Source organism: Anguilla anguilla, chromosome 2 (genome assembly GCF_013347855.1).
Source record: "Anguilla anguilla isolate fAngAng1 chromosome 2, fAngAng1.pri, whole genome shotgun sequence".
Taxonomy (NCBI): Eukaryota; Metazoa; Chordata; class Actinopteri; order Anguilliformes; family Anguillidae; genus Anguilla; species Anguilla anguilla.
In genome coordinates, this window is record NC_049202.1 from 27,910,081 (window position 1) to 27,923,108 (window position 13,028).

General features: G+C 41.0%; 1 protein-coding gene across 1 annotated transcript; it reads left to right on the forward strand.

The window, feature by feature from the left end:
* Positions 1-1,842: 1,842 nt before the first annotated feature.
* LOC118219187 (general transcription factor II-I repeat domain-containing protein 2A-like) lies at positions 1,843-4,167 on the forward strand. Its single transcript, XM_035402184.1, has 2 exons — positions 1,843-3,527; positions 3,652-4,167. Exons 1-2 carry the CDS (start codon positions 1,843-1,845, stop codon positions 3,656-3,658), a joined length of 1,692 nt encoding a protein of 563 aa, XP_035258075.1. The 3' UTR covers positions 3,659-4,167.
* The last annotated feature ends 8,861 nt before the right edge of the window (positions 4,168-13,028 follow it).

Consider the following 13,028-nt stretch of genomic DNA (forward strand, 5'->3'; position numbering starts at 1 on the left):
TAATGGTGCCCTCAGAGTTGTGCAAGTTACCTATGCCATGGGTACTGACACACCCCCATACCATGACATATGCTGGCTTTTGGACCTGACGCTGATAACAGCTTGGATGGTCCTCTTCCTCATTGGCCCGGAGGACATGAACGCTGTTTTGTCCAAAAACTATTTGAAATGTTGACTCGTTGGATCACAAAACATGCTTCCACTGTGCTACTGTCCATCTCAGATGAGACCAAGCCCAGAGAAGTCAGCAGCGCTTTTGGACAGTGTTGATGTATAGCTTCTGCTTTGCATAATAAAGCCTTACCTTGCATCTGTAGATGTAGAGGCTAATGGTGTTGACTGACAAAGGTTTACCGAAGTATTCCCGAGCCCGTCATGACATCCATTATAGATGCATGACGACTTTTAAGACAGTGACGTCTGAGGGATCAGAGATCACGCGTATTCAGAAGTGGTTTTCGGCCTTTCCCTTTACGCACTGAGATTTGACCGGATTCCTTGAATCTTTTAATTATATTGTGCATTGTAGAGGGTGAAATGCCCCAAATCCTACCGATTTGTCTTTGGGGAACGTTGTTCTCAAAGTGCTGGATTATTTGCTGACGCATCTGTTGGCAAATTGGTGAGCCTCGACCCATTCTTGCTCATGAAGGACTAGGCCTTTCTTGGAGGCTCCTTATATACTATAACACGATTGCTTCACCTGTTTAACATCACCTGTATCACATCACCATGATATTTCAACTTGTCACATCGTTATTAGTCCTAAATTGCCCCTGCCAAAACTTTTTTGGAACGTGATGCTCGCATAAATTTCATAATACGTACACTATATCAAAAAAGAAAAGTTCATTAGGTAAAACATGAAATACCTTGTGTTTATACTGTTTTTGTTTGAATACAAGTCAAAGTAAATTTACAAATTACTGCTTTCTGTTTTTATTTGCATTTCATTTACCGTCCCAACTTTTTTGGAATTGGGGTTGTAATTCCTACTGCATTGGCTGGGGTTTTGTTTTGTTGTTCCGTGATTACAAGAAAGGTTACAAGAAACCTCCTGTCTGCATACTCCAGTGCGGCCCCGCCTGTGCTGTATATCCACTACAGCACCACAGTATGTATTTGCGTATGTACTGTACCTGTATATACAGTACGGGTAACAAATTATAGGAAAAACCAAATTAAAGTGTCTTAGTAAGGTGCTGGGCCACCACAAACTGCCAGAACAGCTTCAATGTGCCTTGATTCTACAAGTCTCTGGAACTGTACTGGAGGGATGAAACACCACTCTTCCAAAGGATATTCCGTCATTTGGTGTTTTGATGATGGTGGTGGAGAGTGCTGTCTAATACGTCGGTCCAAAATCTCCAATTGGTGTTCAATTTGGTTGAGATCTGATGACTGCGAAGGCCATAGCATGATTCTCATCATTTTTATATTCATCAAACCATTCAGTGACCCCTCCTGCCATGTGGATGGAGGCATTGTCATCCTGGATGAGACCACTCCAATCAGGTTGGAAATGTTTCATCATAGGATAAAGGTGATCACTCAGAATAACTATGTATTGATTTGCAGAGACTCTTCCCTCTAAGGCACATGTGTCAAACTCAAGGCCCGCGGGCCAGATGTGGCCCGCCACGGCATTTTATGTGGCCCGCGAGTGCTTAATTGGTCTTAAAATCTGTCTTAAAATAGGTCTATGCTGCTTTAAAGCGTGCATTGACCATAAACTACATTTCCCACAATGCATGGTGATTGTTACCCGCGAAGTGACGGCATCCCGCCACTAGATCGCAGGTGTTTAATTAATGCTACAAGTGAAATTGAGAATATCCGCAAATGATCCCGAAATGTCCAGGAAGAGAAAGATTGATGCAGATGGAAGGCAGTTTCAAGAAAGATGGGAAGGCGAATACATGTTTGTGCTTCAAGGAGAAAAAACTGCGATCGCAGCAGAATTTGTTCACCAAAGCCACAACCAAAAACGATGCAGCAGTGAAAGCTAGCTTTATGGTGGCTGAAGAAATCGCCCGCGCTTCAAAGTCTTTTTCAGAGGGTGCGTTTTTGAAGCAGTGCATGCTGAAGGTGTGTGAGCAGGTGTGCCCCGACCAGATACAGACTTTTAAAAATGTCAGTTTGTCAAGAAACACCATTGCGGACCGAGTCAAGGAGCTAGCAGCAAACCTGTCAACACAGCTGGCCGAAGAGTCACGCAGTTACACCGCTTTTTCATTAGCGGTTGATGAAAGCACAGACAACACGGATATGGCACAGCTATCCATTTTTATTAGAGGCGTGAAGTCGGACCTCTCTGTCACCGAGGAGCTCTTGGATGTAGCTGCCATGCATGGGACCACAACGGGACGGGACATTTATGATGCGGTGGAGAAGTCCGTAAGTAAAACTGGATTGCCCTGGGAAAAGTTGGTGGGATTAACTACAGATGGTGCACCTGCAATGTGTGGAGGAAAAGCGGGCTTGGTTGGACTAATGAAGGAGAAAATGCAAAAAAGTAACTGTCACACGCCTCTGATAACGTATCATTGCATTATCCATCAAGAAGCTTTGTGTGGAAAGGTGCTGGGGATGGATGATATAATGACCACGGTCATGAAAACAGTGAACTTCATTCGGGCGCGTGGCCTGAATCACCGCCAGTTCCAGCTGTTCTTGCAGGAGATGGGCTCGGAGTACGGAGACGTGCCGTACCATACAGAAGTGAGGTGGCTGAGTAGGAGCAAAATCCTCAAACGATTTTTTGAGCTTAGGGAAGATATTGCTCTTTTCATGCAGAGTAAAGGAAAACCCTTGTCCGAACTGTCAGATCCAAACTGGCTGTGTGATTTTGCTATGTTATGTGACATAACTGAGCATCTCGCCCAACTGAATCAGAAGCTGCAGGGACGCAAACAAGTCATCACGCAGATGTCCGACATGATCACATGTTTCCAGCGTAAACTTGACCTATGGAAGTGCCAAGTGGAACAGGACAATCTTGCCCACTTTTCTGTTTGTCAGAGCATCTCAGCCTCAGTTCCCGATGCTTTTTCATGTGCCCGGTTGGCTACCAAACTGAGCCGGTTAATGAATGAGTTTGATCGGCGCTTCTCTGACTTCAAAGCACAGCACTCGGGCTTTGCCATCTTTGCCAGTCCTTTCACCACCGACGTCAGCAGTGCACCCCAACACCTTCAGCTGGAGTTAATCGAGCTTCAAAGCGACAGTGGCCTGAGAGCAAAGTTCCAGGATGCTGCAATTGAGGACTTTTACCGTCTACTGCCCCCTGGTGTGATGCCACAGCTTCGACTTCATGCTGCCCGTGTTCTGTCTATGTTTGGGAGCACCTATCTGTGCGAACAGATGTTTTCAATAATGAATCTAAACAAAACCAAGCACAGATCACGCATCACTGATGACAACCTCCACGCTGTTTTACGGATTGCCACAGCACAAGAGCTAAAACCAGACATTGACACACTGGCCAAAGGAAAACGGTGTCAGACATCTGGCCAGAAAACACATAGGTAAGTATTTTTAAAAACCTAATTAAAATATGATAAAATGTATTTCAACCAAAAATAAGAATAGTTAAACTGAGTGCAATTTAGTGATTGTTCTTGCATTTTGTTTTGTGTTTGTTGTTTTCAGAACATGATCAATGGATGAGGATGGTGGAGGGGATCCACTTGGTGTGTTCAAGGACAGGGAGCATATCCTCATCATTTTCAACTCATAGTTGTGAACTGAGACAACCCTATTTTATTATTTTGAGTTTATTACATATACTGCTTTTTGTGTAGTAATGTATTTGTTGTTTACAGGTTTATGCAGACAAATGTTTACTCCTGCAAGGCTGTGTGCAGCCATTTGTTTTTGTAAAATGCTACATCTGTCACACATGTTCTTAGCAGCTCACTATAGTTGGTTGTACGTTATTCTGACCCTCTCGACTGTGACAAAAATTTTTTGAAGAAAGTTAATGTCTTAACTTGTGTTTTAATATTTTTCTGTGAATAGTTTGATCATTGATAAATAAAGTAATGTGGGTTTCTTAACCTGATAAATTAAAAGGATTTATGTTATAGTAACAGAGCAACAAGCAAACACTTTTTTTTACATCTATGCAAATGCATATGTAATATTTGTAACTTTAAGTAATAAATACAGAAAGTTATTTAACAATATATTATGGAGTAGTTACATTTATTTTACATTATATTTGGTGACATTTAGTTACATTTATACTGTCTTACAGTTACATCTGGCCCTTTGAGGGCAACCATTATGCTGATGTGGCCCTCGGTAAAAATGAGTTTGACACCCCTGCTCTAAGGGGACAAGTAGACCCAAACCATGCCAGGAAACTTCACCAAACAGCATAACAGAACCCCTTACTGTAGTGGACAAGCATTCAGACCTGTACCATTCTCTTGGTGTACGCCACACATGCACTCGCCCACTTGTCGAGAATATGGTGAAGTAGGGGTGGAGGAAGATACTATTTGTATTTATATCTGTATTTGTTCACCCAACAAAATTATTTGTATTTGTATTTGGATTAAAAAAATAGAAGTGGGTGTGGCATCCTTTCTCCTTGGAGTGTGCTTTTACACGTGAAAGTTATTTTAAGCCCAAATATATTGAAAAGTTGTGGAAGGAGGAGGATATAGAATTTATAACATTGTAGGAATTTCAATTTGGAAGTCCCCAAAGTCCGATGGCGTTTCTCTGGCCTATCTAATGTTAAGGGAAACGCTCTTTCGCTTTCTCTCTGCAGGTGTGTGCATGTGTATTTGCCTAATTTAGAAACTTTGTGCTGAGCAAATCAGATCAGAGGTGGAAAAATAAATCTAAAATCTGGATAATATTGGCCAAATTTGGGAGGAGAAATCATTCAGAGAGAACGCATTATTTGAGTGTTGCCGAATATGGTATTTGTATTGGGCACAATCTCTATCGTGAAGGATGACTCATCTGACCTTATCAATTTTTTCCACATCTCTGTAGACCAGTGCCTATGCTTTTTGTACTACTGAACTCTCAAATATGCATTTGTCTTTGTAATTGTGACGGAGTGGGGAATTAGGAAGACCAGACACGACAGAATAGGTTTCAAAAAAGCTATTCCCCACGAAGAGAATAACCACCAAGTCTCTAAGAGAGACACAGGGATATAGGAGAAAAAAATAGAAAAGAAAAGGGCTTCACTCCACAGGAGACTATCCCAAATAAATAAGGCAATCCGCTAAGGAGTAAATGAAAGCCTATAGAAAACAAACAGAAAACAAATGCACCTGAAGGTGAACTAAGCGACAGTTCCACTCACAGGAGCTGAAACTAAGAGACCTCGAGACAGCTAACATAAGCTAGGGCGAAACTACACCTGCAATTCTCTCTCTCAAAGAATACCTCCTGAGACCAACCCGGAAATACGGAGTTCGTTCAGTACCAGTACCGGCTCTTGTGTATAGGCGATACTAAAGCGTTGTTTCTCTGTGAACACAGACCTTAAGTAAGGTTCGACAGGTGCAACTGCGAATGCACTAAACACGCCTGCAGACCTCTAACCAATGAGCGCAGGAGGACTTGCAAGCAGAGCGAAATCTGCACGCGTAAGACCCATTTTGCTAAATTGATGTGGCACACTCAAATTAGTGAAGCAGGAGGGGAAAGGACCGAGCTGGGTGATACATCCACACAAAACCATGACAGTAATGAGGGGTTTATACACTGTAACACTACTATAATACTCTATATAATTGTCAACAGAGTGTTCTTGCTGTCGCAGTCTGATCATGTCCTGCATTGACATTCTCAGTCACCTGAGGAACAGTTTCTCTTCTGCTTTTCCTTACATATCGCACTAATGCACAAGCATTACGGTCATCGAATATGTGCTTTTTACCATGATTTCGAACATTATTTACTAATGTCTTTTCCACAGATATAAATGCAGATGTCACTGTAGGCACTGTTCCTAATGAAACACTAACCAGTTGAGCAGTCTTTGTGCTCCAATAATGAACCATCTTTCACAGTCACACAGATCTTTCCCTCTTGTCGTCTTGATAGAAAATCAAGCTCAATTGTGCCTGCTCAGAATTTTTATATATGCCACAGGGCATGGTAGGATGTGAATACTTTAATTGTATCATGCAGTACACCTGTACGGAAGCATCTGCATTTGTTATGTTTTTCCACTTATTTATTCAGGGTTTTCTTTAATTTGTCACCATCTATCTACAGTGCCTTCAGAAAGTATTCAGACCCCTTCACTTCTTCCACATTGTTTACGTTACAGCTTTATTCTAAAATTGATTAAATTCTTTTTTATTCTCATTAATCTACACAAAATACCCCATAATGAAAAAGCGAAAAAAGGTATGAAACAGGTATAATTGCCCTGAATTGTCTACTAATAAAGCTAGAACACTGAGTTTGTGTTTTCAACTCATAATTTGGGTACAGGAGTACAGAATGTCTTAATTGAGCAATCCAGGCACACCGGGGTGCCGACCACTAGGGGCTTTGCGCTAAGAGGTTAAAGTTATAGAGGTCAACACCTAATGACTCGCCCCAGCCACATTTTCCCCACGGGACCACCTCACTAAGATAGGGGAGGACTATGTAGAAGCCTTCCTCCTCACCTTGGAGCATGATGCAGAGAGGGTGATGTGTGACCCGGAAGAGTGGGTCAGCCGGCTTGCACCAGAGGGCTGCCCAGCAGGTCTATTATGCCCTTCCGACCTCAGACCACATGAAGAAGGCCCCGCCGGACACCTCCATCTCCAGAATCCAGGAACCCTATGGTGCCTGGCTGGGGGAGTGTGCATCCACAGGGGACAATGCAGGAGAGGTGGACGGAGAAGGTGACCTAAACCTCTGTGACATGTGTTAGTGAACCTCCCCGGTAAAACTCACACCAGCCCCCCTCGTGCCCCTCTCTGTTATTGAGGCGCCATTCTCTACCCCAAAGCTGTTCCCCTTGTCAACTGCCACGTCTAAGGCCATCACCTGGGTGTTAGTGCATCTGGAGAGTCGGCTGGTGTTACCAAAGAAGATTCTTACTGACCAGGGTACCCCTTTTGTCTACAAGATCATGACTAAGATGTGCCACCTGCTGCTGATCAGGCACCTCCGCACATCAGTGTACCATGCTCACTGGGTGGTAGCCACGAACAGCTGCGACTGGGACCAGCTCCTCCCATATGTGCTCTTCTCCATCTGTGAGGAGTTCCGGGCTTCTATTGGGTTCTTCCCATTTTAGCTGCTCTATAAGTGTCAGACCAGGGACCTCATCGATCTGGCCTGGGAAACCTTGGAAGAAGAGCTAGCCCCACACTGGTCCCTGATTGAACACATCCATGAGATGAAGGCCTGGATTGCAACTGTGATGCCACTGATGAAGGAGCACATTGAGGAGGCACAACAGGTCCAGCAGCGTGTCTACAACCGGCTGAACCAGCCTAGGGAGTTCCAGCCAGGTAAGAGTTGCTTCCCACTCCAGAAAATAAATTTATTGCTTCCTGGCAGAGCCCTACCAATTAACTTGTTGGTGCAATCACCTAGAGGCCATGACGCCGGCGTCATGAGATTGCTCCACTCAGAAACTGTGTACTCCTGTGACCATATTATGAGTTGAGAACACAAACTCTGTGTTCTAGCTTTATTAGTACACTATTCAGGACAACTATGCCGAAGACAGGGTTTCTAAGTGCCACCATTGTCATGGTGAACATCCATTTACCAAGCACCCTCTCCGTGCAGTCTCATCTGCAACTACACCCCCCAAGGATGACACACTGGACAATAGTGTCTATCTGGGAATACATAAAAACATTCTTTCACCACTAAAAATTTGTATTCCTTCATAGCAACAAGATAAAGCCAACTATGACCAAAGGTATGTCAGTACAGCTGTGAAAAACGCTGCTCACTGGACATTGAAATAAACAAGAGGAATTATAGTAGAATTATACAATGGCATTCTACTATCAATATCTGTGACTAAATATGGAATAAATATAAAACCTTACCTTTAAGTTTTGGGTTTGTGTTTAATGCATGGGATGTGACGTGAGCTGGAACACTGCCAAAATGTGGTGGATGGTTGAATGTTGTTCTAATCTTCATACAAAACAACATACTGTTACATACTGTAGACTACAGAAAAATATTTGAGAGTTAATGATTACACATTTAGGTACTGTACCACATTGTGTGATAATATTTTTTTATTGTTTTTAAATCTGATAACAATGTTTCATCTTAAACCTTCATAAGGGGTACATTTATATGCTTTATAATAAACAAAAAGCACTTCATTTTTGTAGAGATTTTGGATATGTTTCTGGACCCCTAGATATTTTAGACAACTGTACTGACGGAAAGTCTGTAATCCCCAGTTGAGAATGATGCAAAAGTGAGTTTCTTGAGTCAAAACTGTCGATTTGTAGTGAAATACATGATATTTCACTACAATACATATGTTGTGATGTACAGCAATGCATAATTTAGACATTTTGAATATATCTGGAGACACTGGGTACACTGCTTACTTTTTGCTCAATAAATCTTTAGTAGTTCTGCATATCCACCCTTAGATTTTATGCACTTGTGGTCAAGGGGTTTATTTATCCAGAATCAGATGATTAGGTTAGGACGTTACAATAAAAGAAAACTATCTAACTACAATTATATTTCGCTCCTAGAGAGGCAAAAAACTATGAAAACCTGTCGGCAAAAGTTGGCTGAATTAGCTAAACTGCTTGTTTGCAAGCCGAGTGCTTAATGGAGGAAAAATGTTGATAATTCCCCGCTGTCCCCTAACGGCTACAAAGATTTTCACCTTAGGAGCAAAACCTTACATATAACATTAATTATAGTGTGGGTTTTTAAAAACTCTAACTAATATCAAATACACACTTGAAAGCACAATACAATCCTGTAACAAACGTTTCCAAACACCAGTCTCCTTCTCCTCACTCTTTCCACAAATCACAAACAGGAAGTGCAGGTCAGACACAAGTAGTGGTGTATCGTTCCTGAACGAATCGTTCTTTTTTAACACAATTTTTTGGTGAATGAATTGTACTGACTCATCTCCATGTAAAGATTAGTTCATTTGCATCAGCTCTCAGTAAGTTGCAAACTCACCATTTGCTGAAGCTGCTGATACTCCTGTTGTACTATTTTTACCATTGGGCTGCGTACTAGCAATTAACCAAAGACAGCATTGATCCACTTGAGCGGGGCGTGCTCTATGAGCCCTACCCATCTGTGTGATCAGAAGCAATAGTCTCTAAACTGAAAGCAGCGCCAATGTTGAAGACATGAAGGGACCAGATCCACAATGAGCTAGCTACATTGTTGCTGGATCCCTACCACTCTCCCTCGCCCAGACATCTTCGTAATGCAATGACAAGCACTTGCCAGCATAAAATGAAAGCAATTGGCTTACAACTTAACCAAGCTCTTTAACTGCATGATATATTGTAGCCTAAATAAAATGTGAATGAAAGAGTATGTTTTCAGTAGGCATTTCCCAACAAATTCTGTATCAATAAAGCGACACGTTCATTAGAAATTGTCCCACACTGCTAAATAGTGTCCTCTTTCAATAAAATAGCCTATAGGTTATATTGTTATAATCAGTCCTTAGTTGGTTGCAAACGATTTCGTAACTTCTGTCACCTAACTTGTGCACCTTTCATTTTTAAATGCAGGCTAAATGTTGCTCAAACATCTGTGAAAAGCCTAACAATTGTGTATACTCTGTAGCAATTCAGTAGGTGACTTATTTCTGAGCAGTTTTTTGTCACTAAAGACTAAAGATAATACATTCTCAAAATGTAAGCAACTGGCATATGCCTACAGGATTTTTTTGTATTTGCACTGTAGGCATTGCAAATGTAAGAAATTGCTTGTGTACTACTGTGATGTAGCGGAAGCCCATCTAACTGGTCTTTCGTTTGTTTCTTTCAATTTGTTAAAAGTTCGAAAAACTCAAATGAACAAGATTAACTGAATGTACTGATGACTCAAATGAACAACATGTACTGAATGTACTGAATTACTCAAATGAACGAAATGTACTGATGACTCAAATGAACGAAATGTACTGAAAGACTCAAATGACCGAAATGAACTGATTGTGCTGAATGTACTGACTCAAACAAAAGAAATGTACTGAATGTAGCCTACTGAAAGACTCAAATTACCGAAATGAACTGATTGTGCAGAATGTAGCCTACTGAAAGATTCAAACAATTGAAACTAACAGAAAGATTTAACTGGTACAAAAACTCTAAAAGAAGCTTACTGAAAAAGAACAACTGGAGGAGTATAGGCATGCTAATGGCTGCTGCCAGCAGCTGCAACACGAACACAAACAGGGAATGTAATGTTTTGCAAAAGAAGTGTTAGGTTTTTGACAAATACTGTCACTAGGGTTTTTATAATGACGTTAGTGGCAACGTTGATGATAATTAGAACTTTTTAAATAGTGTTATAAGGCCATACTCACTGTATTTGGTTAAACAAAATAAGATAAGCACATGGACCATTTCTCTATACAAAACCCAATGTATCTGTATAGCATTATATTATTTCGCTTGTGCTGAGAAACGGCGTTGCCCTTACTTATACAATACGATCAGACCGTAGCAATGAAATATTTGAATATAAAATGCAATCCAAATTTAAAATATTAGAAATAAAGGCAGCCCATGGCAAGATCAACAAACAAAAAATAACAGCCATGAAAAAAGAATAATAAGGAATTAAGAATAATATTAAAAACAAATAAGAACTTTAATAAAGAATGAGAACAATTAAAATCAAAAATTATATAAAAAATAAATAAATAGGAAAACAAATAAAATAAAATAACTAAACCCCTCTGGAGCTTCAGTTGGATAAACCAACTAATGTTGGCTACATATCTGTGGCATTCAGTCCAGCGGTGAACCGCTGAGCCGGCTGGTGGAGAGAGCACACGCACCTGGGTTGTGTTGGCTAATCAGCCCAGGTGCTTGAAGGTGTACACCTCTTCACAGTTCGGGGCCGAGACCGGGAGCTAACACCGAGAGCATGCTTCTTTATTTGAGTTGCGTTTAATTTCTTTTAACATGACGGGGAAAAGTCTGACTGGCTCCAGAGAGAATATTCCTATCATTGTACATTGCCTCACATTTTGTGTTTAATTATGCTTGTCACAAATGCATTTTAGTGTCATAACGTTGTAAACATAGAATAAAATTCAGAATCAATCAAATCACATCATTGTGTAAAGCAGCTTTATTTATGTAAACTTTCACACCAATCACACCAAGGAAAAATATGTTCCAAGTGAACCCATCTAAATGCATTATTATTATTATTATTATTATTATTATTATTATTATTATTGTTGTTGTTGTTGTTGTTGTTGTTGTTGTTAAAGCACTGAGTATTATTTTAGCCTATATTATTTCAATAGTAGGTATAACCTTTGACGTTGTGACCCAAGCTTAAGCATGGCAAAAACCAAGAGTTAATAATGTTCGGCAAAAAAAAAAAAAAACCGCAGGGTAAAATGCAACACGGACTTTTCAGATAGATGCATTGAGCTTACCTTTAACAACGTATTTCAGGTAAACACACAAAATTATTATCTCTTTGTCTCCAATGAACGCGGGGGGAGTTCAATAAATATTTCAGGAGATATTTCCAGAAGTCTGTTTTGGCTATTTGCAAGTGAATTATTAATTTACCAGAAGGGTTTTTCAGCTACTGTGTTATGTGTGTATGTCAAGGAATCCTGATGTTTGTAATTGTAAAACAGTCGTTTGTGACTAACAGATCGCAGAATTTTTTGATATAGTAGCTTGCTGAGATTGCTAGCCAGTTAGACGTGCAGATCCCCCCCCCCCCCCCAAAGGAGGTGCACTGCAGTCTGTGAAAATAAACTGAACAAATCAATGACTCGAAAGTACGATTCATTTAGATGAACTGAATCAAACATACTGACTCATTTAAATAAATCAAACTTCCCAACACTACTGACGTATCCTTCGCCGGGAGGTGGCGAGGAGCCCAGTTTCAAGCCGCTTTGTTTGTCTCCTCTAATATTGGAACATTGGAATGAGAACACTAAGATCGGTTTCCGGGGCATGAAGGAGACAAGATGGTTGTGGAGGAAAGGAGGATGCATTTTTCAAGCAATGGGACACACCCTACAACTATTCAGAATTATCTGATCGAAGCCATTGCTTACGGTGTAGGTGGATATAAAGTGCAAAGTAGCCACTGCTCCTTTTTTGCATGGCAAATAGTTGAGTGAATCGAGATCTTCATAGCTCAGTTGTCCATAATTCTGCATTATGTGGATGCTATGGGAATAATTGAAAATCGTTTCATTGGGTTCTTTGACCTGTCATCAGGCAAGGATGCAGAGTCGGTTTTGATTAGTTATGATTACAAGCAGAAACTGGTCAGACAAACTGTGGTGCAGCTGTTATGGCACAGTGTGCTTATAGAAGTTTTCTACTTCACTCCGATGGTAACGCTCAGTATAAGCCAGTATGAGTGTGGTTTGATTCAGCAGGGCTGGTTGCAGTGAAGTCTCAATCTATCAATTCAATTTGGTTAATTGGTTGTGCAGGGCAGTTGTAAATTGTTTCTCTGTAGTCCTCTCTCTGAGGGCACAAAATGCTTTATTTCTGCATAAGCTCTCAAATGAGCCCGTGTCTGTTACTTTCAATATTCCAACACTATCTTCCACTTCCACTCAGCATCACCAGACCCCTCATGCCAGATACTCATAATTCTTAGATCAAAGCTATAGATGACACTGGGGGGATTAACAACCTGCTTGCATGTAGTGGAGGCATAGTAACGAATGTTCATTCATTGTTAACCATGCTCGCAGCGTGAACATCCCACGGTGTGATAGCTTCAGACTGCGCCCACTCGGCACCTAGATTGCTGCGTATCCTAATAAAGCACCACCACGACTAGCGGGCACCCTCTGTATTTCAAGGCCT